This window comes from Apis florea, unplaced genomic scaffold (assembly GCF_048593485.1).
Source record: "Apis florea isolate Af1SG1 unplaced genomic scaffold, ASM4859348v1 contig_3802_pilon, whole genome shotgun sequence".
Taxonomy (NCBI): domain Eukaryota; kingdom Metazoa; phylum Arthropoda; class Insecta; order Hymenoptera; family Apidae; genus Apis; species Apis florea.
Genome location: NW_028256863.1, coordinates 1,825,716 through 1,851,823, shown reverse-complemented (window position 1 = coordinate 1,851,823; position 26,108 = coordinate 1,825,716). Strand labels below are relative to the sequence as shown.

The 26,108-nt window shown below is 20.7% G+C and overlaps 6 protein-coding genes across 10 annotated transcripts; 3 read left to right on the top strand and 3 right to left on the bottom strand.

Annotated features, from left to right (window-relative positions):
• Positions 1-306: 306 nt before the first annotated feature.
• Positions 307-5,622, top strand: Su(dx) (Suppressor of deltex). The gene is made up of 12 exons (XM_003692720.4): positions 307-511; positions 942-1,075; positions 1,389-1,832; positions 1,937-2,969; positions 3,083-3,314; positions 3,444-3,757; positions 3,844-4,086; positions 4,164-4,323; positions 4,400-4,674; positions 4,745-4,970; positions 5,048-5,144; positions 5,247-5,622. The coding sequence occupies exons 2-12, from the start codon at positions 1,018-1,020 to the stop codon at positions 5,417-5,419; spliced, it is 3,255 nt and encodes a 1,084-aa protein (XP_003692768.3). The 5' UTR covers positions 307-511; positions 942-1,017; the 3' UTR covers positions 5,420-5,622.
• A 2,359-nt stretch (positions 5,623-7,981) lies between these two features.
• On the bottom strand, positions 7,982-12,217 carry LOC105735185 (uncharacterized). Of its 4 annotated transcripts, none has more exons than XM_086916607.1 (7): positions 12,029-12,217; positions 10,751-10,917; positions 10,509-10,589; positions 9,874-9,992; positions 9,628-9,763; positions 9,215-9,489; positions 7,982-8,669 (listed from the first exon to the last, which is right to left on the bottom strand). In XM_086916607.1, the coding sequence occupies exons 2-7, from the start codon at positions 10,813-10,815 to the stop codon at positions 8,557-8,559; spliced, it is 789 nt and encodes a 262-aa protein (XP_086772733.1). In that variant the 5' UTR covers positions 10,816-10,917; positions 12,029-12,217; the 3' UTR covers positions 7,982-8,556. The 4 variants fall into 4 exon arrangements, with proteins under 4 accessions (XP_086772733.1, XP_086772732.1, XP_086772731.1 ...); XM_086916606.1 differs by having other exon boundaries at positions 12,023-12,192; XM_086916605.1 differs by lacking the exon at positions 12,029-12,217 and adding an exon at positions 11,002-11,323.
• An 808-nt stretch (positions 12,218-13,025) lies between these two features.
• Positions 13,026-13,667, top strand: Sys1 (Sys1 golgi trafficking protein). Its single transcript, XM_003692726.4, has one exon. The coding sequence runs from the start codon at positions 13,026-13,028 to the stop codon at positions 13,506-13,508; it is 483 nt and encodes a 160-aa protein (XP_003692774.1). The 3' UTR covers positions 13,509-13,667.
• On the bottom strand, positions 13,598-14,294 carry ND-13A (NADH dehydrogenase (ubiquinone) 13 kDa A subunit). The gene is made up of 3 exons (XM_003692725.4): positions 14,142-14,294; positions 13,833-14,009; positions 13,598-13,753 (listed from the first exon to the last, which is right to left on the bottom strand). Exons 1-3 carry the CDS (start codon positions 14,274-14,276, stop codon positions 13,691-13,693), a joined length of 375 nt encoding a protein of 124 aa, XP_003692773.1. The 5' UTR covers positions 14,277-14,294; the 3' UTR covers positions 13,598-13,690.
• Positions 14,295-14,951: 657 nt separating this feature from the next.
• Positions 14,952-16,375, bottom strand: RpLP1 (ribosomal protein LP1). The gene is made up of 4 exons (XM_003692722.3): positions 16,199-16,375; positions 15,777-15,924; positions 15,274-15,375; positions 14,952-15,054 (listed from the first exon to the last, which is right to left on the bottom strand). The coding sequence occupies exons 1-4, from the start codon at positions 16,268-16,270 to the stop codon at positions 15,041-15,043; spliced, it is 336 nt and encodes a 111-aa protein (XP_003692770.1). The 5' UTR covers positions 16,271-16,375; the 3' UTR covers positions 14,952-15,040.
• Positions 16,376-16,880: 505 nt separating this feature from the next.
• On the top strand, positions 16,881-26,044 carry MBD-R2 (PHD finger protein MBD-R2). Of its 2 annotated transcripts, none has more exons than XM_086916583.1 (15): positions 16,881-17,435; positions 18,986-19,496; positions 19,596-19,730; positions 19,880-19,906; positions 20,667-20,767; positions 20,893-20,978; positions 21,485-21,887; positions 22,083-22,487; positions 22,763-23,491; positions 23,566-23,703; positions 23,837-23,917; positions 24,166-24,589; positions 24,678-25,078; positions 25,140-25,379; positions 25,450-26,044. In XM_086916583.1, exons 1-15 carry the CDS (start codon positions 17,099-17,101, stop codon positions 25,569-25,571), a joined length of 4,140 nt encoding a protein of 1,379 aa, XP_086772709.1. In that variant the 5' UTR covers positions 16,881-17,098; the 3' UTR covers positions 25,572-26,044. The 2 variants fall into 2 exon arrangements, with proteins under 2 accessions (XP_086772709.1, XP_086772708.1); XM_086916582.1 differs by having other exon boundaries at positions 16,888-17,435; positions 25,200-25,379.
• The last annotated feature ends 64 nt before the right edge of the window (positions 26,045-26,108 follow it).

The following is a 26,108-nucleotide window of genomic DNA, read 5'->3' as shown; positions in this document are numbered from 1 at the left end:
AAATATTCATTTTATTTTTATTTCAATAAAAATTTTAATAACATACATACAAAACTAATATATTATGTAGTAATAAGTTTTTACTTATAATGTATATAAAAATACATAATTTTAATTATATTATATTTTATTTGTAAATTATTAAATATTTTAATTTAGCAGTAAATAAATATTTTAATTTTATGAAAAATCATATTATTAATAAATTTATATTTATATTTATATTTATATCTAGGGAAGTAAAAATAGAGTCTTAATATAGTTAGCATTTTCTGTGAGATAAATACATAACATATGCGCGCGCATACATCCTATGCTTTTATAGTGATTTGCATATTATAAAAGGTTCCTACCTTTGATGTGTGAAAAGATGGTGACCTACTGATAACGAAGTTCTGTGATAAAAATTGTGAATGTTGAAGAACTTTTATCGTACAAACATTAATAGCCTTAAAAATAGGCAATGTATTGGAGTTGGATACATTTTCAAGAATTTATAATAAATACATCTGTATGTATCATATAATTATTTGAATATTTTAATTTCATCATTTAAAAAGAGAATATCAATAGCAATAGTGTTTTTAGTACATGAAAGCCATCAAGTTTTTTAAACAGTATTGTTTTATACAGTATTGTAATGTATGTATTTATCATTAATTATATAAGTTTATTTTTTTATGCAGTTTTGCTTTATTATTATACAAAATATTAAAATGTCTGAAATAATTTTTTATTTCGCTTATTTATACAGTGTAATATAGTTTAACTACTAATCTAACTTAAGTATTTCTTTTGTTTTACCATAGTGATAATTGTTTTTCAGAATATTTTTTAATTATTTTATATTATTTTATAATTTTTATTTATAGATGTACAAGTTAAACAAAAATATTTTTGTTTAACTCAATTCATTAAGATTATTTAAAACTTCATTTCAGGTGAAATTTATATATAAATAGTAAAAAAAATTATGAATTTTCAAAAAATATATTAAATTTTACTAAATTGTATACAATGTCTCATTGTGACGAAGAAGTAGCATCATCTGGTTTTCACCAATTAAGTATTACAAGTAAGTCTTAATTTATTTTTAAAATACATATAAATTTTGTCATTACTATTATTATATGTTATATATTTATCTTGTTTAATTATCTTGTTTAATATATTTTATATGTACACTGTATATGTATACATATAATATACATATGATATAAATCAATATTTAAATTTATTTTGACAAATTCTTCTATTTATTTTGACAAATACAACATATTATTTAATAAATAAATATTAAATGTAATAACTATTATTATTGCATATATATAATTAATATTAATATTGCAAATAATATCTAATATTAAGATAACAATTTATTATTTTAGTTGAAGGTGCTATATTAAGAAGTTCTACATTTTTAAAACCTAATCCTTATATAGAATTTTCTGTTGATGATAAAAGTCCTCGAAAGACAGAAGTTTCGAAATCTACATATCAACCAAAATGGAACGAGGAATTTACAATACTTGTAACTCCACATTCACAATTACATTTTCGATTGTTAGATCATAGTACTTTCCGAAAAGATACTTTAATAGGAGAAAAAAAAATAAGTCTTTCTCAAGTATTATCTCATTATAATGGAAAATTGGAAAATATGGAAGTAACATTTGACTTAATGAGTGAAAATAAACATGATTCTCAATTATGTAAAGTTGGAGAATTAATAACAGTATTTGATGGATTAAGAATCAATATGCCAAATACATCATCAAGCATTAATGAATCACCATCATGTCAAACACAATCTGTCTGCATACCTTTTGATGGTAAGAAATTAAGATTAGATGTTTAATTTTTTATAATTTTCATATATTTTATATATAAATAATATAAAATTGTTTTTAATTTAAAATTACAAACAATATTTTAGGTGTTTCAAATAATGATGCTATTAGTAATAGTAGCATTCTTAATGGAGGAATTCGAGCACGTATGAGATTAAATGAAGCTAAACATGTTGCATCATCTAATTTTCATGGAACATTATCAAATATTTACCAAAACTCTACTTATAATAGTGGAAGTGAGCAAACTAATACTAATAAAAACAATGAACAAATTGAGCCTGTTGCATCGAATTCTTTAACAAATGGACATGCAATATCTCCTGCAGATAAATCTATTGTATCTTTATCAGGACGTTTTGCAGCATCTTTGCCAGATCGTCAAACGTCTCGAATAGATGTATCAACATCTGGTATAATAGATGGAAGAGTTGGTTCATGTACAGAACAATTTCCAAAAGTTTCTGCCTCAGAAAGTCGTAATATTTCCCAAATTGAACAATCAACAGTATTGTCTGGAACAGTTGGAATATCTAGATCAGATCAATTAACTACTAATACAGATATATGTTCACATAATAGAACAGAACAATCTCTCTCTAATGAACGTAACATTCGAACAGAACAATCAGTAACTAGTTCTCTTTCAGATAATTATGCAAGTATAAGAACAGATCAGGATACTTCTTTAGTGGATGGATTTATAGTTTCTAGAGTAGATCAATTTAGAAATCCTGTTTTAACTGATAATCAAGGACATTCTCAGACAGAGCAATCTGTAGTATTTACTTTACCAGATGGTTCTCATTTAGAACAACCTACAGTATTTCTTATGACAGATAGTCGTGGAATAACACGTTCAGATCAATCTTCAATATTATCCATGGGTGAAGCGCGTAGAACTACTCATAATGAACAATATACAAATCCTACAACTACACGTTCAAATCCTCGAGTAGTACAACGGGTAGCTTCATTGTCAGGATCATCTAACATGCTGCCTGGACAGTCAACTCAATCTGGATCTTCAATTGTACTTGCTGAAGTTGATCCTACAAATCATTCTGAAGAGCCATTACCTCCTGGTTGGGAAATGAGATATGATATTTATGGAAGAAGGTTATTTATTTTAAAAAAATAATTTAATTTTTAGATTTTTCTTAAGAAATGTATATGTATATGTATATGTATATTTTTTAATATATATTTTATTTTTAATTATTTTTTATTAGATATTATGTTGATCATAAGACACGAAGTACTTCTTGGGAAAGACCACAACCTTTACCACCAGGCTGGGAAGTTCGTAGAGATCCCAGAGGCAGAATTTATTATGTAGATCATAATACAAGAACTACAACATGGCAAAGACCAAATACAGAAAGATTACAACATTTTCAGCATTGGCAAGGTGAAAGACAACATGTGGTACAACAAGGAAACCAACGATTTCTCTATCCTCAAGTAAATAATAAATAATTACAATATAATAATTTTATTTATATTTCATTTCTAGTTTTTAAAATATAAATATTTAACGACTTAGTTAAATATTTAAATATATAAATATAAAAATTTAATATATATTTGCAGGCACATGGAAATCAAACTGCTATAGCAGGACCCTCAACATCATCTATGGTTGATGATGATGATGCTCTAGGACCATTACCTGCTGGATGGGAAAGACGTAAACAGCCAGAAGGAAGAGTTTATTATGTAAATCATAAAAATCGTACAACACAATGGGAAGATCCAAGAACGCAAGGACAAGAAACTGGAATTGATGAACCACCATTACCAGATGGCTGGGAAATACGATTAACCGAAGATGGAGTTCGATATTTTGTAGATCATAATACAAGGACAACTACATTTCAAGATCCAAGACCTGGTGCACCTAAAGGGTTTATATATTTTCTTTTAAATCATTCTTAAGTACCTTTTTTATTATTATTATTGTTATGTCACTTATTATTATTTCCTTATTTAGTCCAAAAGGTGTTTATCGTGTACCAAGAGCATATGAAAGATCATTCCGATGGAAATTATCACAATTTCGCTTTTTATGTCAGACCAATGCATTACCGAATCATATAAAAATTAGTGTTAATCGACAAACACTGTTTGAAGATTCTTATCATCAGATAATGAATGCTGAAGCTTTTGCATTAAGACGCAGATTATATATAATATTTAAAGGAGAAGAAGGTTTAGATTATGGAGGTGTATCAAGGTAAGAATTAATTATTCCAAATAAAAATTATTTTAAAAAATATATAAAAATGAATTAAATATTAATTTTGATTTTAGAGAATGGTTTTTCTTGTTGAGTCATGAAGTGTTAAATCCAATGTATTGTTTATTTGAATATGCCAATAAGAGTAATTATAGCTTACAAATTAATCCAGCATCTTATGTTAATCCTGATCATTTACAATATTTTAAATTCATTGGAAGATTTATAGCAATGGTATGATAATTTTTATTCTCTCAATAATATTATTTTTAATAAAATCAATAAAATTAATATACATTTTTATATCTAGGCTCTTTATCATGGACGTTTTATCTATAGTGGATTTACTATGCCATTTTATAAACGTATGTTAAATAAGAAATTGATTATGAAAGATATAGAATCTATTGATCCAGAATTCTATAAATCTCTTGTATGGATAAAAGAAAACAATATTGATGAATGTGGTCTCGAATTGTATTATAGTGTAGATTTTGAAATTCTTGGCCAAGTAATACATCATGAATTAAAAGAAGGTGGTGACAAAATTAGAGTTATTGAAGAAAATAAAGAAGAATATATTAGGTATAACAAATATTAAATTAATATTTTATATGTTAAAGAATAATTTATTTATTAATTTTTATTATATAAGGTTAATGACGGAATGGAGAATGACAAGAGGTATAGAGGACCAAACTAAAGCATTTTTAGAAGGTTTTAATTCTGTTGTACCATTAGAATGGTTAAAATATTTTGATGAGCGTGAATTAGAACTTATGCTTTGTGGTATGCAAGAAATAGATGTAGAAGATTGGCAACGCAATACAATTTATAGACATTATACACGAAATAGTAAACAAATTTTGTGGTTTTGGCAGGTTTGTTATTATATAGTATTTCTAAAAGATTATTTTATATATATGTCAAATTTATTATTTATATATTTTATATTCAGTTTGTGAATAGAACAGATAGCGAAAAACGAGCTCGACTTTTACAATTTGTAACAGGTACTTGTCGAGTACCTGTTGGAGGATTTGCAGAATTAATGGGTAAATAATAAATACTAAAAATTAAATAAATTTTAAAGAATTTAAATGAAATTAAATTTAAATTATTTATATTTAAAATTATATAAATTTATATTTTTTTAGGGAGCAATGGTCCTCAAAGATTTTGTATAGAGAAAGTAGGAAAAGATACATGGTTACCTAGATCACATACATGCTTCAATAGATTGGATTTACCACCATATAAAAGTTATGATCAACTAGTAGAAAAGTTAAATTATGCAATTGAAGAAACAGAAGGTTTTGGCCAAGAATAATTAAATACTTAAATATAATATACCACTATGTATGAAAAGTGATGAAGATAAGTTTAGTGTAATACAAGGTTTTAATGGTTTGATTTATCTTGTTTACAATAACAAGATAAAATTGTTAAGTAAGAATTTTTTTTAAATTAATGAATTGAAAATGTTTGTATTAAACTTTTATAAGAAATTCTGATATTAATTTTAATTGAAAATTTATTTCAAAGCATACTTCTTTATTATATATATATATATATATATATATATTATAATTATATATATATAATTATATATACAATTATATCTAAATATGTAAAATTCGTAGAAAATATCAATGAAGTGCACAGAAAATATTTAAAAAATTGTATATATTTACAAAATAAAACTTATACAATTAATAAATCATAGAAATAATAAAATAAAAGCAAAGATGCCAAAATAATTACCTTATAATTGATTTTTTTTTTTTTTAAGATTAATCTTATCTAATTTTATTTCATTAAGTTTCATTAATAATTATAATGAAATAAATCATGTTTTTAATTGCTGTTTATTATTGATGCTTTCTACGATACTTAGTAATATTCCCTAATAAAGGGCTTGAAAATTATAATAAGTGCTGTACATATTAAGCTATAAATATATTGTATTTTATGTGACAAATCAATAATAACGATTTCATGTTTCGTCCTAAGAAGATATAAAAAATTACATTAAAAAATTAGATAGTAGATAGATTGAAAAATGAAAAATACTATAAAAAAATGGTTTTTTGTATAAAAATAAATAATTTATACAATTTTTATCATATAAATTTAAAAAAAAGTTAAAATAATATATGATTTGTTAAATTTAAACTAATTTTCAATATTTTTAATTGATTTTTATTATTATTTCAATTTTTTTTATTATTTGAAATATTATAAACAAAAAAATAGTAATTTTGTTATAAAAATCATTGGAAGTAATATTTGTAAATTATTAACATTTATTATTTAATATTCGTGATAAATGAAATTCATTTGATAATAAATATTACCATTTCTTTCTTTATTATTTCTATAACTATTTCTATTATCATATTGTGAATTATATGATTAAGTTTTTTAAATTTTTATTATTTATAGCTAGATTGTATAAAATTTCGTATTATTTGTTTTCATTATTATATATTTTATCTCTTTCAATTTAAATTTTTCTTTTTTTTATTTTTCTTTTTTGCATAATATATAAATATCTATCTTCATTTTTTTGTAATTCTATATTAATTTGAATATTTTTTGATTCTAAATAAAAAATGTACTATTATCAGATTTAATTAAATTTTAGATAATATTTTAAATACATTATATATTTGATAGCAATGTCATTTTTCCGAGATTTATTATTTACTATTTAGATCTATTATTTACTTCAAATCAATTAGAAATATTTAATATTATAGTTACTATTGTTATTGTTATTGAATCATTAAAGTATTGATATTTTTTTCATAATATTTAAAATAAATTTAAACTAATTTTTTTAAATTTGGTTCTTTATATTATAAACTTAGGATTATAAACATGAAATTTGTTAATATTTTTAATTTGTGTGTGCATATATATGCTCATATATGTATAAATAAATTGTAATTAATGTAAGAAATAATTAATACATTTAATATGCTGGCAAAAATATCAAATATATACATGTGTACACACAAATTATGTTCATGAAATGAATATTTTGACAGTAATATAATAAAAAATATATATATATATATGAAAAAATTTATAATATTATAAAAATCAGTTTACTTATGTATTGGCTAATTAAAATGAATATAAATATTTGTAATATAATTTCTGTATAATGCATATTCCAAGTTTTGTAATTCAGTATATACAAAGTATACATGCTATAGTATATGTATATGAAAATATTTACTGTTTTTTTTCTAAAAATATTCGATTGTAAATTTTTAATTGAATGAATATGTATTTTATTTTCTATTATTTTTATCATTTTAATATAACAATAAATATCTATTATTTATTATATATAATTTAGTAGGTTATTTTTTTATTATATTTTTTTATTATAAATATATAAACATATTTAAAAGATATGTAAAAAATACTGTTCAAGACAAAAAGTTTCAAAGAATTTTTTAATTAAATTTAATAAGTTTTTTTAACTAAATTTAATTTCATTTTTTATTTTTTTTAAATTGTATATTACTAATGTTTAAATTATATATCTTTAAAATATTCTGGATATCAAAATCACTAGTAATTTTTTTTGTAATTTAACAGATAAAACAAAAATAAATTGCATCATTCAAATATAAATTAAAATATGAATCATGGACAATGATATTCAAATGATGTAAGTAGAAGTTACACGTATTTTGTCATGTCAACTAACACTTCGCAATGATAATTCATACATGTGAATTCATATTGTGCATGTGTAAAGAACAAATGATATTAAATAAAAAATTTATTAAATATCAAATAATAAATATCAAATATCAAATAATAAATATAAATATCAAATAATAATATTAAATAAAAAGATGCATATCAATAATTTGTATTTATATAATAATATATTTGTATATTATATAATTAATTATAATGTTATTATTACATTCAACAAAACAATATTTATTATAATATTTATTTATATTATACATTATAAATTAACAACTTAAATCAATTTAATAACTTAAAAGTTAAAAAATTATTCTAAACTTTCTAAACTTAATCATTTAATTAAAATTATTAAATTAAAATATTAATCTTATGAAATATTGCATATATTATTTTTCTTGAAAAATTTATATATGAAAAAACATATGCAAAATATAAAATGATTCTGTTTTTGCACATGAAATTAAAATATAAAAAAGAAATTATTTTTGATCACTATATGCATTATTAATTACATTATGCATTATTATATTCATAATTATCTTATAAATACTTAAATAGATATACATATTTATACATAAAATGAATTTATATATTACTGAAATAATTTTATTACATATTATGTAAATTATATTTTTGTTTAACAAGAATACCGTACCGTATGTTATTATCATTTACTATATCTTTATTATAATCACTAGAAAATTACTATTTAAATTTTATTTAATTATATCATAATTTTGGATTAGGTTTAAAAAATTTATCCCAAGAGAAGAAATTTAAATCACTATCGAGAAAATTTCTATTTTCATTTGATGTTAATTTTTTTTTTCCAAATAAGTCACCTGAAATTTATATAATTATAATTTTTTAAACAAGAATTAATTAGTGAAATTAAAAATGATTTTTTGAAAAATTGTATAATTTTCAATACATTAATAAATATTAATATAAGAATATTTTCTAAATTATATTTTTTTATATAAATAAATTAATACATTTTTATAAAAAAAATATAATTTAGAAAATATTTTTTAATTCTGTAAATCTTACTTTAAGTTATAAATATTATTTGTTTCTTCAATGTCTCAAAATTTTGTAAATTCCTGATTTAATTATTAAAAAAAATTTCAATAATATATGATATTTTTTTTTTTAAATTTTTAATTCATTGGTATTTTAAAATTGTAACTGACATAAATTGAAAAAAGTATTCCAATAAACACATATCTAATTATCCAGTGATATTAAAATGATATAATATTTTATAATTGTTAATAAGATATATAAAAATATTAAATATATTTTTTTTATTAGAAATATTAATTATTATACTATATTAAAACAAGAATTTATATTGTTTTCCTGAATCCTTCATAAATTTACTTACATTCATTTACATCACAAAATTCTTCTGTTTTTGTTTCTATTCCATTTTTATCTATTTTTGTAACAATAGTGTGAATTTTATCGCCAATTTGCTGTGATACCATAGTTTCTTCATTTCCTTCATAATCTTTAATAATTTGTTTTTGCTCTATTGTTCCATCAGGTTTACGAATATATTCTTTCCTCATGGATTTTCCAAATATACGAGGACGTGATATTTCAAATTTTGACTTGTCATGCTCATCCCAAATATTAGAAAAATTATCTACAGTAATCCTATTGAAGTTAATAAAATTTTTTTTCAATATTTATAAATATTTATTACATTCAATAATTTTTTAAAATGAATAAATGAATAATATTATTAATTAAATGAATTATAATTTAGCTATTTTATTAAATTTAATTACTAACTTTCCATCTAAATCTGTATCTAATTTTAATCCAGTCTGATTATTATTTGGTTTCAACATTTTATCACGTAAATTTTCTCTCTGTGAAGGAGCATTTGAAGGTCCAAATAAAAATACATTTGTATTTGCATCATTATCTAAAAAAAAATTTTTAAATATTTTAAAAATTATTTTTAAATTTAAAATAATATTTATAATTATATATGAATTAAAAACAATATATTGATATCAATTATTAAATTCATACCTTCATTATGAAACCCATAAATAAAATTCATCATTATATTCTCAATCTGAGATTCAAAGTATCTTGTTATTTGTAATGGATCACTAAAGATATTAAAGTGATTGTTTCTTCCAAAATATCTATTATAATATATAAAGTTATAGTTACAATTAATAATTTTTCATAATAAACATAAATAAACAAAATATATAAATTATATTATATATTATATTATTATATAAATTCTATTAAAATCCATTTTTTCAAAGTCATTGCAAACATAATGTTTTTATTATTTATTTTGTATTTAAATTAAATAATTCAGAAAACTAATCATTTATTTATGAAAAATTATATTTTTTTAAACATAATAAATAAAATATTTTATATGTATATTTTATATGTATATGTATATTTATTTTATAAATATAAGTAGATTTTTTAAAAATATATATATATTATTATTTTATTATTATTTAAAATAAAATAAAATTTTATATAAATATATATTATATTTATGTTTTGCAATATATATACTTAGTTTATTTATATCAAAGGTTTAATATCATATTAAAATAATACAAATAGATTTTTAAATATAAATATAATTGAACAATGAATAAATAATAAATCATAAAATGTAAAACAAAATTTACCTCGGATTATCGTAAACATCAATTTGCCATATTGAATTTCCAAAATTGTCCCCATCATAATTATCTTCACAATCAGCAAATCTGAAATATTCAATTAAAATAAAAAAAATTGGAAAATTCAATTAAAATAAAAAATATAATATATTTGATTAAACCATAAAAAATGAATAAAAATAAGTAATAATGCAATCATATAATCCGCATAGAATTCATAATTATACATATTTATTTATACTTTTTACCTTTTATTAAATTTATCCGAATTGTTTCCGCCAAATATATTGCGGAGGAAATTCCAAAATTCCATTTCTTACAACTCTAATCTCTTTGCTTAATGAAAAGAAGCTTACATCATATTTTTGAATATTCTCGAACTATAGTAATAGAATGTGTTCAACAAGACAACTCACTAGATATAAATAAATTAAAAGATGTGACAATTAGATACAATTTCAGCTATTGGCTGACGAATTATCGATATTAAAATTATTACATATTTAAAATATGTGATATTAACTATAATATTATATATTTTATTTTAATAAAGACAAATTATATTTGTGAACTTTTTTCTCGAATTATTTATCGAATCAAGAAATCATATTTTTCCTTCTCTAAATTTAAAATATATATTAAAATATATTTACTAAATATTTTATATAAATTGAATTATATAAATATGAATTATGTCGATTTAATTTCTCTTTAAATTTTGATCATGTGATTTTATTTAGTGATTTATTTTGTTGACAGAATATAATATTTTTTAATTTGAAGATAGTCATATAAGATAAATTATGATTAGAATAAATTTAGCAATATTATTTCAATTCGATAGACATTTACTATAAGTTACTATTTTCGGATTCCCACGATTTTATAAAATATTTGCTTATAACAATATATATAATGATAATAAATTACATAAAAAAGATACAATAAAATAATTATAATGTAATACAATTTGTATATAGCACAAATTTTTTCTCTATATAAATATTATAATAATTACTTGATTTACATATATAGCAAATTATTTAATAGACATTGAATTAAAAAACTTAAAATCTAAACTTTCACATTTCATATTTTATTATCATATTAGCATTTCTTACTTTATTTTTCTCATAATTATACAGTATAATAATTTAATAAATACATAACATTAAAAATAATATTATTCTATTATAAATTGTTTATATAATGTTGTATAACATTTTTATATAAAAATTTTATAAATTAACTTATAATTACATTATAATATAATTATGTTAGTTTGTAAATAATTTAAAAACTTTTCTTATTTTCTCTGAATTGTTCATACTGTTCATTTCATTTAATCTTGATATATTTTTTTTATATATTAGAAAATATTTATAATTCTTTTCATTTTGATTAACTTTTGATAATTATATATTTATCATTTTTTTAAGGAATATTTTAAATTTAAATTTATCTGAAATACAGATTTTTTTTATCATTTAAATATTTATGTATATATTATTATTACTTACAGTTACATTATTTATACATTATTTATAATTTTTAAAGGTTATGTATATTTTATTCAATTTCTCTATGTATTAATTATATTTCGCCAATTTTTATTATGTATGTTAAAATAGAACTCCAGATACTTGCTAGTAAAAGCGATGTTGCCAAGCTTAATATCACGATTTGTATCGAAAGAAATAGCCTATGTCTATCATAAAATAACTTCATAGAAAGGTAACCATTTTGAAGTGAAGTAATTTTCATAATTTGAAGTTTAATCGCAATTTATATATAATATATCTTCCTTTTTATAACAATATATAGGATACAGTAAAATTAAATCTTTTAAAGTTATCAATATATCTAATTAAATTTTTTCGTCTTTCTCTTTTTCTCTCTCTCTCTATACATATATATATATGTATTATATGTGTATATATATACATATGTAAGTGTGTATATATATATATATATCGAAAAATATATCATTTGCATGTAATAAATAACTATTTAAAATCAATTTAAACATCTGAATTATTACAATTTCTCAATAATATTTTATTATGTAAATTTATGTAAGTAATATTTTATAAATTTATCTAAAATTTATATATTTATATGATATATATATATATATATATATATATATATATATATAACATATTTTAATTTAACATGTAATAAATCAATATAATTGTGCAATATGTTTATAAAATAATTAAATTAAATAGTCTTATTAAACAAATTAAAGAAGAATTACAAGATAGAAAAAGCTCTATTCTACAATTTTAATATTAGATTAAGATTTTTATAATGCAAGATTATATTTTATATATTATATATTTTATAAATTATAAAATTATTAATAATTATAATATACATATATTTTTTTGTGTATTAAAAATTTCTCATTTTTATAATCACTTTTGTTTTAGATGAAAAGAAACTTCAATATGATAAAATACAAAACATATAACATAGAATTGTTTTATTAAACAAAATTAATATTTTAAAAATTAAACAATGAATAATATTTCTGGACAATTCCGTAAAACAATATGGGATCCATTTCTTATTATATCTCAAATAATTGCTATTCAAACAGTGATGTATTTTTGTCTTGGATTATGGATTTGGATTGTTGCATCATATATAGGATCCACAAAATCATTAGATTATGTTTTCCATTATAAAGAAATCCATGTTAGAGATTTTGCTGGTCAGTTTATTATAATTATTTTTATTTTAAATGCATTGATTGGAGCAATTGCATTATGGTGGCTAGTACAGAGAACAAAACAATGTATGGACTTTGCATGTACAGCACATTTAATACATTTGTTATGCTGTTGGGTATATAATGCAAGTTTTCCATCAACTTTTAGTTGGTGGTGCTTAAATATTATATCTTTAAGTATAATGTGTGTCTGTGGTGAATTCCTCTGTATGAAAACCGAATTGCAAGCAATACCACTAAGTATGAACAGTCAGAAAACAGCTTTGTAAAAATTTATTACCAAAGTCAAATATATAGAAAATATTATTATTGTTCCACAAATTAAAAAGTTTAAAATATATAAATAAAAGAGATCTTGTACTATGTACATATTTCTAACATTTATTACTATAAATATACATAAAATAAATTCGTAATTTACAATTTAACTATATGTATATATTGCATTTATTTAATGATCTTCTTTATAAAAGCGTAAACCACAATATCCACAAGTATGATTACCAGGTTTATCCTAAAATATATAGTTATATATAAAAATAAAATTAAGAAATATTCTTTAACTATTATTATAATACTATAATAATTTATACCAGATTAATATAAACTTTTGGATGTCCTAGAGGTCCACCACCTCCATCACATGCCACAATTTTTTCTTTTGCTGATGTAGGAGAAACTTCTGCTATCAATTTTATGGCCCAATTATCATTAACCTCTTTTGGTCTATTTACAAATCGTATATTGCGATAATCATCTTCATCATATATCTATTAAAAAAATAAATTATTGTTATTATTATTATTATTATTATGATATTATTTCAAAATAAATAATATAGATTACAAAAAATTATAACATAGATTACAAATAAATATATAATTTTATAACTTTAATTTTACCTGACCAGTATGAGTAATTTTTTTAGCAGATTTTGAAGTTATATCGTGTACATTTCTCATTATTAGTCCTATAATATTAATTTTACATTTTCTATTGGAAGTTTTAAAAAAATTCATAATCTTTATACTCGCCATTTTTTTTTTGTTTTCTTTAATTCTTTGAGATGTCGCGGTAGATTTTCAAACAGAAAAAATATAGTATATATACAAGATATCTTAAAAGTATAAAAACGCAAATTAACTAAAGATTTCTGAAGTAATTTTAAGCAACATTTTCTTTTAAAAAATTTTTGTTATAGTTTTGTTAACAAATTATTAACAAAAAACATTAACCAATCATGGAACGCATAGATGAGTCACTCGTAATAGTAATTGAATATCGACTAAGCACGAAGAAGTTCAAGCAATATGTCGAAAAAAGTCTGTAAATATTTTTCTATTGAAAAAAAAAGTATATTGAATTACATTTCATTTAAAAATAATAAATGAACTAATTATTATTATAAATTTAAACTCAAAAATTTAAATTTTATAATTATTTACGATTTTTCATAAAAATTTTATTGTATATGAAACGAATTTATATAACTTTTAAATACATGATTAAATATTTGTAATTTTTTTCATAAAAAAGAATAAAATGTTAATATTTACGATCATAATTAATCATAATAATAATTACAATAATAATAATATTACAATCATAATAATTTTAAATTTGTTATATTTAAAAAATATTTAAAAAATATATATTAGATAGGATGAAAATTATTTATTTTCTAATAAATAAAATTAATATCATTAAATGACTTAGTTTCAAAATATTTTATTTGTAGTACAATACAACTGTACAAAGATGATATATAGACCAATAAATTGATCCATTGTGATCCTTGAGCTTAATCAAATAGTCCTGCAAAAAAAAATTCATAAAGTCAAATTTTCTTCTTTATAATATAATTACAATACAAATAAACACAATAATATTATAATTTTTTAAATATTCTCATTTTTTAAATATTATCAGACATAATATCAATAGCTAATACATAATAATAATCATTGAATATAAAAATATAAAACTCTGTAAGAATATTAATATTATATTGTTTAAAATATATTATATACGTACCAAAGCCCATATCATCATCTGATTCTGGTTCAGGTTCTTCTTTTTTCTTTTCTTCTTTAGCTGGTGCACTTTCTGTACTAGCAGGTGCAGCTGCTGCTGGTGCTTTAAAAAATAAAAAATGTTATTACATAAAAATGCAATGTGATAATTATATGATCTATATAAAACAATAATAAAATTATTATTTATCGTTGTCGTACATAGAAATATTAATCATATTTTGAAATATGATTTTCAGAATTTTCTATTTCTTTTTTTATTTCCTCTTTTGCTGACCGCACTAATATAAACAATTATATAGAACGGTGGATGAAGAGGATCTATATTTCTTTGTTCATAATAATATAAACAAATGAATATATGCATTTAATTAATTAATTAATTTTATATATTATATAATAAAAATATATTAAAAAAAAATAATAAATATATTTCATCTATCTTAAAAGAAATTTTATATAACAAAAAAATTAAAGTAATAAAAAAATTAAATGTTAATATACCTGCTGCTGGTGCTTTTCCAACTCCTGATCCAATATTTGTTATAAGTTCTTTTATATTAACTCCTTCTAAAGCTTTGGCAAATAATCCTGGCCAATAAGATTCCACATCAACATTAGCAGCTTTTAAAATTGTTTGAATTTTTTCTCCCTGTAAAAATTAATATTTTTAGCTATTATATATATTTTAATATATATAATTATATTATATATTATATATATATATTTTTAATTTTATTAATAATAAAATAAAAATAATATTTCAATTTTCATTATATGAGTTAAGACAAAATCAAATGATTAAGTTTAATAAGATAAATAAATTTGATTTTTAAAAATTGAGAAATTTATAAATAATCAATTTGACTTTAAATATTAAATATCTAATTTATATTAAGAAATCAAAATCCACGAGTGATACTTACAGTTACAGCAACATCGTCATCAACAAGAATTAGTGTTGAATAAACGCAAGCAAGTTCAGCTTTCTTATTCATGTTTGTCACTTGTATAAAATATATTGAAGCTGGATGGAATGATAAAACGGTGCAAGTCGCTGATATAGCCTTAGCTCAAGAAAAGAGAACAAGCACCCGACATTCGCTTGATCCAACTAAAAGGAAAGAGAAATGAGTTTAAAGGAAGTCACGTGATATATTTAGGGAGTATTTTCAATTAATCACTAAATAAAAATAATATAATCCTATTGGTTAATTTGATAACTACGAAATATTTTTTAACACAAAAAATTATATTATAATTATTTATTATCATTATTATGTAGCATTATTATTATATGTACATATAATTATTATTATTATATATATTACAATTATTGTATATCTGTAATATCACATTCTCATGAGAATGCAACGAAGATATTATAGTAAGTATTTGAAATAATTTTTATATCTAGTGTTAATATTCAAATGATTCTACTAACAAAATTAACGATTCTACTAATATAATTTATTAGATAAAATTTAATATTTTAAATAAATAATTTCAAGAATGATACGTGAAACATTATTTTATATTATTGTGAATATTCATGAAAATTAGAAGAGGGCGCCACATATTGATAAATTTATTTAATAAGTAATGCTTATATACTCAACGTTCTTCGAAAAGTGCAGATCGATTAGTGGATCATATACGCAATTGAGATAGTTCAGTGTTTTTACGAACGTTGGTTGAAGCATTTTCACTCGAAAGGGTGCGTGTCAAAGTAGTAGACACACAACTGCTAATCTCGTGGTTACATTTTATTTTTACGAATATCTTAGGAAATGTACTTTTGCGGCACATTGCTATGTAGCACGTAAATGAAGCGACGGCGTATAGCGCGGTCGCATATCAAAAGAATACTACCTATAGGAACGATGAGAATGGCGCGCAAATGTTGCGTGCGTAGCTGTGAGGCTGATGTGCAAGATGCGCGTGCTAAAGGGTTACCGCTTCATAAGTTTCCAAAAGATATTACTTTAAGAAACAAATGGTTAACTAGTGGTGGATTTGAAGCGAATTTTAAACCTTCACCAGGTCAAGTTGTTTGTCACAAACATTTTAAACGAGCTGATTACGAAGCTGCTAAAGGACATAAATTACTTCTACGTAAAGGTAGTGTTCCGTCGGTTTTTGCAGATTATGACAATCATCCGGGTGTGTATCACTTAGTACTTGTTTTTATGACATTTATATATTATATTATACTATAACATGTTTTTATTGTTATTATATTTTTCAAAAGATAATCTTCAGAGATATCACATAAAGAGTGTTATATTTAAATATTTTTATGATATGGTTTAGTGTTTTTCTATAAATATAAATTTTAAAAAACGATAATATATATCGAAAAAAAATTAATGCTAAATTACTAATATATTGTGATTATTAAAATAAGTAAAAATTTTATAATTGTGAATTTATAAATTATTTCTTCATAAAATTCTTTGTAATACAATTTATATGTACATTTTTCTATATTTTTATGCATAAATCTATTGTTAATTTATTGTTCTAGAATATATTATATTAATTTAAAAATTAAAAAAAAACTTTTATTTATCATTTATAGGTAATAATAATCAATAATATAATAATTTAATGATCTTTTCTATAATTTCATTTTCCTTTATTTATTATTATCAAAATATGACTATATTGATTGCTATATATATAAAGTATTATTGTTTCTTCCATATAATTCAATATGATATTTCAGTATATTTTATAAATATAATTTATAGATATAAAAAAAAATATATAAACATTATTCATTAAGACATTTGAAGTTATTATATATACTAATATATTGAAAAGTTATAAAAATTCGAAGAAAATGGTTCATTTATCAAATGTTTTGTTTAGTTTTATGCTATTAGATTTTCACATATAGAAAATATAAAATAATATATATGAATTGATATAAAGAATTTATAATCAATGAGTTGAGATAAAAATCATCTTTTTAGAATAAATTCAACTTCTTATTATTTAATTATTGACTATAATACTAATAATAATAATTAATGTAATTGTCTTATCTTAAATTATAATTCATGATAATTATAAATCTATTATTGTTCTCATTTTATTTTATATCTTTCTTATAATTTTTCAAAAAAATTTCATTTATGTTTATATTTATATTTATGTAACATTTTCTCATTAATATAAAAAATATATTGACAAAATTGAACAAATCTGGAATACTTTGGATAATATAATAATAAACATGTAAATAATAATAAACAATGATGAATAATGAACATTATATAATAATAATAAATGATATACATATATTATATATATATGATATTTGATAATAATTGAATAATAATTATACCTTCCATTGTAAATAATTAATTAATTAATTATAAATAAGATTAGAAAATATATGTACATGCATATGTATAGAAAATATATTTAAAATTTTTAAAATTATTTAAATTTAATAACAATATTATTTTTTGTGATTTATATTATTAGATATAGTTTTATGTTTTCATAATATTTAATTATTTTATTAAATTTTTTAATAATGGAAATAATTATTATTCATTATCATTTAAATATTTTATTTATAAAATTTTATTATAAAATGTTTTCTCAAGGTGTATTTAAAACTTTATATATATTTGAAAATTATTGTTAAATAGAAAATATTATTTTCTTAAAGTTTATAATAATATATTAATTTTTTACAGATCCTGTAATAATGTCTGTGAAATCATCAACTTCTTATGCACAAGAGGATTTAGATCTTATTAATTCTGAAATTTTGAATTTAGAACAATCTATATCTCCATTGAATTCTGGTGCCAGAACACCAAAATCTGATAGTTGTGGAGAAACATGTTCTTCTCGACCAGAATCATCAGCTGATTCCTTTAATTTATTAGATTCAACAGAATTAATTGATAATGGATGTAAAGCTTTAAGTGTGAAAGAAGAAAATATATCTCCTATGAAACAACAAGAGATAAATAAAAATTCAGAAATAGAAGTTAGTACTATGGCAGTGCAATTAGGTATTGTTGAATCTGATATAACAATGAAACATATACAAAAAGATTTAGCTATTAAAGAAGAATTGAAAAATATTAAAATAGAAGATGAAAAAACATCAGAAGAATTAAAACCAAAAATTTTTAATCGAGGTGGATTAAAATTTTTTCCTGGAGCCAAATTAGAAGCAAAAGATTTTAATGAAAAATGGTAAATATTTATTTTAAAATCAGTTAATTATAATTAATTAACTAAATATATTAATAAATATAAACAAATTTTTAGAAGTAATTATTTGTTACATTGTAGGTATTCAGCAAAAGTAGTTGAAACTGATTGGGATGAGCGGGAAGTCTTGATACGTTTTGATAAGTGGAGCTCAAGATTTGATGAATGGATACCTATGGATAGTTCTAGATTACGTGTATTGCAAACACAATCAAAGTAAGTAGAGATATTTCAATAAATCTATTACAAAATTATTTGAATTAGTAGATATAAAAAATAAAAAATTTTATACATAAATAATTATTGATCTGATGTATTGTATAAAATATGTTCTGAATTACTTATAGATTTATTTTTTTTTAAAGCGAACAAACCTGGAATCTACCATCTCTGTAAGTGGATATTGTATAATTATTAGCTAGGTCAAAACTTGTATATTTTATAGCAGTTTTTATGCAGTTATAAAAAATATTAAATTATTTTATTTCTTATAAAGTTAATAGTAAATTTCTATTTTTTTCTCATCTCTTTTTAAATTTGTTATATTATTTATATAAAAATTTTTTATATAAATTTTTAAGTTATAGATTTTATAATAATTTTATTTAAATTATCATTAAAAAATTGAAAAAAAATTCGAAAATTTTTTATTTTCATAAAAAAATTGTCATTTTAATTAAAAAAGAGAAAAAAAATTCTTAATTTATATTTAAATATACATTTCATATTTATATAAAATGAATTGATTAAAAGAAATTTTTTTTTAATAATTTTTAACTTTTAATAATTTGATATTAAGAAAAAACTTTATGAAAATTATATTTGAAATATATTCTTTTCTTTATTATTCGTCTCTCTCTTTCTCTCTCTCTCTCTCTCTCTCTCTCATTTTGTTTTTTAATATAATTAATATATTTATATCCTCTAATAAATATTAAAATAAATTAATAATGTAAATATAAAATTAAAAAATAAAACAAAATTCATTTTTCAATTGAATTTTTATATATTTTTGTACAGTGTTTAAATATTGTAGAACAAAATCACTACTTATAAATTGAATTAGAAATTGTTTATTCATTTATATATATTTATTATAATGATAAATCATAACTTTTTGAATATGGCAATAAATCATTTTAAATCCTTTAGGGAAGCAAAAATGAAAGACTTTTCAGTAGGAGAAAGGATTCTTGCTACATGGGCTGATGGTAGAAAATATCCAGCCAAAGTGAATGCCGTCTTGGGAAATGGTAAGTGATCTAACCTTAACTGCGTACTTGTGAAAATTACTTATACTGTTGGTTTGACGTTTCGTGATAAGACATCTTTCTAATTCAAGAAATGTTGATTTTTTAATTATAAATTATTTTTACAGATAGGTATGATGTATTATTTGATGATGGATATACAAAGACGATTAAATCGTCAAAAATGACAAAAATCGCTGCAACACCTACAAAGGTACAGTATTTGTAGTAAGGTTATGTTATATTATTGTTAATATAAAATTTAATCAAATATAATTACTTTTTTTTTTATTATTATTATTAAAGTAATTTATAATAAAAATTGATTTTTAACTAATTTTAATTATAATTTTAATTTAAAATGTTAAAAAAGTAATTCTAAGAAATTAATTAGATACATCTTCTTTTAAAAGTTATTAAAATAATATATAATAATTTTATAAATATATAATAGATTTAATATTTATTATGGAAATATATATTTTATTAATATAATTTTAATTAAATTAAAATTTTTTATATTATGAATTGTTTTTTTTTTATCTAAATTTTACTTTATAATATATTCATTATTTTATAATTTATTCATTATAAAATAAAATTAGCATAAAAATAGATAAAATAATAATTTTTTGTTGTAAAAATTAAAATTTATTAGATGGAGTCAGTAAAAGTAAAAAGAATAAATAAAATGAAATTTTACTATATTGTTTATAATAGCAATCTAGTCAAACTGAAGAATACATAGGAAGCAAGCAAGAAAGAAGAGATAAAAAAAGGAAACATACAGTGATGGAGTTATTTCATACACATTATAGAAAACGTTCAAAAAATGAAACGGATAAATTAACAAAAAAGGAAGGAATTACAGTTAATGAAAATGCAGAAATCTTTTCAGAAAATAAAATTGACTTGGATGGTACGTTATTTGGACCTTGTTATGATCCAGGCACAGATTTATTACGAGGATTTGATACTAATATATCAAAACTAAAAGCTTATTCTAAAAAAAATAAAAAAGAAGTATCTAAAAATGACATAGATCTAATAGAAGATGTAGGACCTGAATGGGTAGATGGAGAACCACAAGGAACTGAATCTTATATAGTAGATGGAAATGATGGTATGTATTTAAAAAAAAAAATTGTTGTTAAATATTGTTATTTTTTATATAATATAATATAATATATATAATATATAATATAATATATATAATATATATATATAATATAATATAATATAATATATATTTATATAATATAATGACATCAAATGATTAATAAAATATGATATAGTACGATACATTTTATTTTTGTAGGACCACGTCGATCAATAATAGTTGCAGATAAAAGATTACCACCTGGATGGCAAAAACATTTTACTCAAAGAAAAGCTGGTACATCTGCTGGAAAATGGGATGTTTTGTTTCTTCATAAATCTAGTGGAAAAAAGTTTAGATCAAAAAATGATATTAGGGCATTCATGGAAAATCAAGGACAATTTGATTTTGACCCTGAAAAATTTGATTTTTGTATTCATCGGAAAAAGAAAAATCAAAATCAAAAAATAAAACAAGATATTATTGTGGATGCTCCCAAAAAGATAAAAACATTATTACCTAAAACAAAGACAACTCCAGTAACTGACAATTCTTTGCTTGTTTCTACAAATACACCAGTTACAACTTTAGTATCTACATCAACTACATCTATTACAGATGGTGGTAAGATTCCATTTTTCTATTATATTTTTATATAATTCATCAAATTTTATTGAGTTCACTTTTTATGCTTACATGTATTAGGAGTAATTTATTGTGAGTATAATAATAAATAAATTGTATTGTTTTTGTATTAAATTAAATTAAATAAAATTAAATAATCAAATAAATATTAATTCAAATTTTCAAATAAATATTATTTATAATAATAGAAGAATACATATATAAATTTTTTTTAATGTTGCTAGAATATAATTTTTAATTTTACTTGTTAATAGCTGTTTTTATTGGTGGACTTCGAGTAGAAATGGAAGACAGTGCTTATAAATGTCCAAAAGAAGGATGTAGTAAAACATTTCGTAAAGAAAATCTTTTACAAATGCATATAAAACATTATCATCCAGAATATTCAAAATTTTTGGGATGTACTCCAAATGTTGCAGATTTAGCATATGCAAGAACAATTGGAGAATCTGTTGAAGATATTATTCCAAAAAAATCAAATAATTTGATAGAAAAGTGTAATAAATTTGGAAAAAGAAAGTTTATTCAAGATAGATCATTATATGTTTCATCACCATCTGTAACAAATACCATTCAACCTGCATCACCAACAGTAACTATACCAACAGGAGCAGAAATAGAGGATGAAATAGATCAGATAGAAAAATGTAATGATATGCAAACAGAAGATATTAAAATAGAAAGAATGTCTCCAAATTCTAGTCACAGTTTAGATATGCATGATGAAATCGAAAAAAAACGGGAAGATACGTGCGCAATGTCACCTGGAACATTATTTGATTTGAAAACTAGAGAAGAAAAAACACAAAGTGGAATTAAAACTCTACTTCCAATAAGACCAGCTGTGTCTTCCGAAGCACAGAGAATAGATAGATCAAAATCTTTAGATGAGACTATTCATATTGACAAATTAAAAGGTCAAAGGAAACGACAATTATCAGAATATAGCTCTGATATATCAAATAAGGGTAAAAAGCGACATGGTACATATAATAAAGTATTTATTTTATTTTAATTATTTTAATAAATTAAAAGTAAAAATATTATTTTATAATAGGTATTCAAGAATTTACAGATGAATACGGTGATTTGGACGATAGTGCGATGGATTTGGAAGGAGGGATACCTACTACACTTATGTATAGATATAGTCGTAGAAAATCAGATTCAAGAAGTGATGAAAATAGTCAAAGTAGTAAGTTATTTTTTATTTTGAATAATTATATATTGAAATAATAATTTTATATTGAATATTATTTTTTTTAATTTTGTTATTTATTTCTTTGTAATAAAAATAGCTACAATTTTATTATTTTATTTTTCTTTAGGTCAACTAAACGATTCTCGTGTCGAAAAAGATGATCCCTTGAAAGGGAATATTAGTAAAAAAGATACTAATGATGGCGAAGGTATATTCTTTATTTTTTCTGTTTTATTTTATTTTATATCATTGAAAATTTATATCAATCTTAGATTTGTATTTAAAAATATTTCTATATTCAGAGATTTCTTATATTTTGGTATTATTTATATAATAATATTTATTTCATAGTTTTTTTAATTTAAAAATATATTTATGCATGGATTATTTTTCATCTCAGATTGAAAAATAATTATTTTTTTTTTTTTTTTTGTAATGAAAAATAAATTTTTATAGATAATGATGGTGTTATGATGATGATTAATGGTGAAATGGTAAAAGTGGAACAACTTCGTAGAGAAGAAATAATAAATTGTACTTGTGGATTTATGGAAGAAGATGGTTTAATGATACAATGTGATCTTTGTTTATGTTGGCAACATGGTCATTGTAATGCAATAGAAAAAGAGAAAGATGTACCTGAAAAATATGTTTGTTTTATTTGTCGTAATCCATATCGGCAACGATTATCCAAAAAATATTTTCATGATCAAGATTGGATAAAAGAGGGAAAATTACCAACGTTATCTAATCGAACAAAGAATCAACATCGAGTTAATGAAAGAACAGCTATGTTAAAGCGTTCTTACGATTTAGTTGCAGCACTTTTACAAATACAACAAGTTTTGCATAGTTTAAGAGTGAAAATTAATGTAGCTCAGTAAGTATTATATAATTATGTATTGCAATTTGCATATCAAATTAAAAAATATGAAAAATTATTAATTATAATAATATTTATATAATAGAAAAAAAGATCATCCAAAATTGTATCTTTGGGCTAAAAATTGGGAGAAAATTGAAATATTAAAACCAAATATGACACCAGTACCAATTATGGAAATTATAAAATCAGGAAAAGATTGTACAGATACTATAAGTGAAAATTCTCATCGAATTGAAATAAAAACCGAAACGAAATTTAGCTTAAAAGATGATCATGATGAAAAATCAATAGCTTCAGATTCAGAATTAATGAAGATATTAGAAGAAGATAATATAACTTCAGATGAGTCTAAAAATATTGGTAAAAAAGAAGATCTTGTACATCAAAATAAGAGTCATATTCTTCTTGATGCACTTACAAAAAATGATACTATTGAAACCAAATATAAAAATTCAATATCTTCAGATATTAAGACAAATACAGGTAAAAATAGAAATAAATCTTTATTTATAACTGAAAAATAGTATTTATTTTTCGCATTTAGATTTATTAACCAATCAATCAAATTTATCTGAAAATAATGTATTTGTCTCAAATACATTAGCAAATGATATGCATGAGGAAGAAAATGAACATGAAATGTCAACACCATTACAACCTTTTATACCACAACCAGAAGCGCCAATTGATCCAGGAGAATGCCGAATGCGATTATTAGAACATATAGAACATTTTCAAAAACATATAGATGCAAAATTAACATATATTGAGGCAGAAATTTGTGGTTGGTAAATTTCGTTCAATAATTTTATATATTATAAAAAAAATTATTTAATGTTTAATATATTTTGTAGCTTTAGAAGCCATGGATCCTGAAGATTCACCTACCTCAGATGTTCAACCTCGAACTAAACAAACAGTTCAAATGCTTGTTCGAGATTTAAACACAGTACGAAAATTAGCTGCTTTGTATTGAATATTTTTAAAAAATATTTTTAAACAAAATTTATGAAAACATAATTTGCATTCTGTGAAATTTCTAAAGTTTTTTTGAAGTTTAAACTTTTATTTTTTGTGATATTAACTATTATGAAAATAATTCTAAGTTGATTTAATTGAATTTTAATTAAGATTTTTAATTAAAAATATTATATTGCTATATTTTATATTGTACATATAGTAAATATATGTTAATTCTTATTTATAATGTTATAATAGATATAAATGATAAATTGTAATTATACTGTAAAATAATGTTCATTTTATTTTGTGTATAGTTATAGCTAAATCAATTACAAAATTATATGTAAGTATACTGTTATCATTATATCAAAATCTTATATTTTCTGAAATAATATGAAATTGTTTTTAAAAAAAATATATTGTAATAAACATATTCTTTTTATAATATATATTTATTATTTATAACAATATATATTATTTTAAATATATTGGAGTCTTTATTTAAATGTATTAGACATTATTAACGAAAATATTAAACGTCATTTTTTTT

Bases quoted from the DNA above. Each gene is read 5' to 3' on its own strand.
- ND-13A (XM_003692725.4), bottom strand. From the start codon at position 14,276: ATGGCGAGTATAAAGATTATGAATTTTTTTAAAACTTCCAATAGAAAA. The intron at 14,010-14,141 runs GTAAAATTAAAG...TTTTTTTAATAG, and splicing joins AAATTACTCATACTGGTCAG to ATATATGATGAAGATGATTA. The intron at 13,754-13,832 runs GTATAAATTATT...TATATATTTTAG, and splicing joins CAAAAGTTTATATTAATCTG to GATAAACCTGGTAATCATAC.
- LOC105735185 (XM_086916607.1), bottom strand. From the start codon at position 10,815: ATGGAATTTTGGAATTTCCTCCGCAATATATTTGGCGGAAACAATTCG. The intron at 10,590-10,750 runs GTAAAAAGTATA...TGAATATTTCAG, and splicing joins TCGGATAAATTTAATAAAAG to ATTTGCTGATTGTGAAGATA. The intron at 9,490-9,627 runs GTTAGTAATTAA...TAACTTCAATAG, and splicing joins GATACAGATTTAGATGGAAA to GATTACTGTAGATAATTTTT.
- Sys1 (XM_003692726.4), top strand. From the start codon at position 13,026: ATGAATAATATTTCTGGACAATTCCGTAAAACAATATGGGATCCATTT.
- RpLP1 (XM_003692722.3), bottom strand. From the start codon at position 16,270: ATGAATAAGAAAGCTGAACTTGCTTGCGTTTATTCAACACTAATTCTT. The intron at 15,925-16,198 runs GTAAGTATCACT...TAATTTTTACAG, and splicing joins ATGACGATGTTGCTGTAACT to GGAGAAAAAATTCAAACAAT. The intron at 15,376-15,776 runs GTATATTAACAT...TATTTTTTAAAG, and splicing joins TGGAAAAGCACCAGCAGCAG to CACCAGCAGCAGCTGCACCT.
- MBD-R2 (XM_086916583.1), top strand. From the start codon at position 17,099: ATGAAGCGACGGCGTATAGCGCGGTCGCATATCAAAAGAATACTACCT. The intron at 19,731-19,879 runs GTAAGTAGAGAT...TTTTTTTTAAAG, and splicing joins GTATTGCAAACACAATCAAA to CGAACAAACCTGGAATCTAC. The intron at 23,492-23,565 runs GTACATATAATA...ATTTTATAATAG, and splicing joins TAAGGGTAAAAAGCGACATG to GTATTCAAGAATTTACAGAT.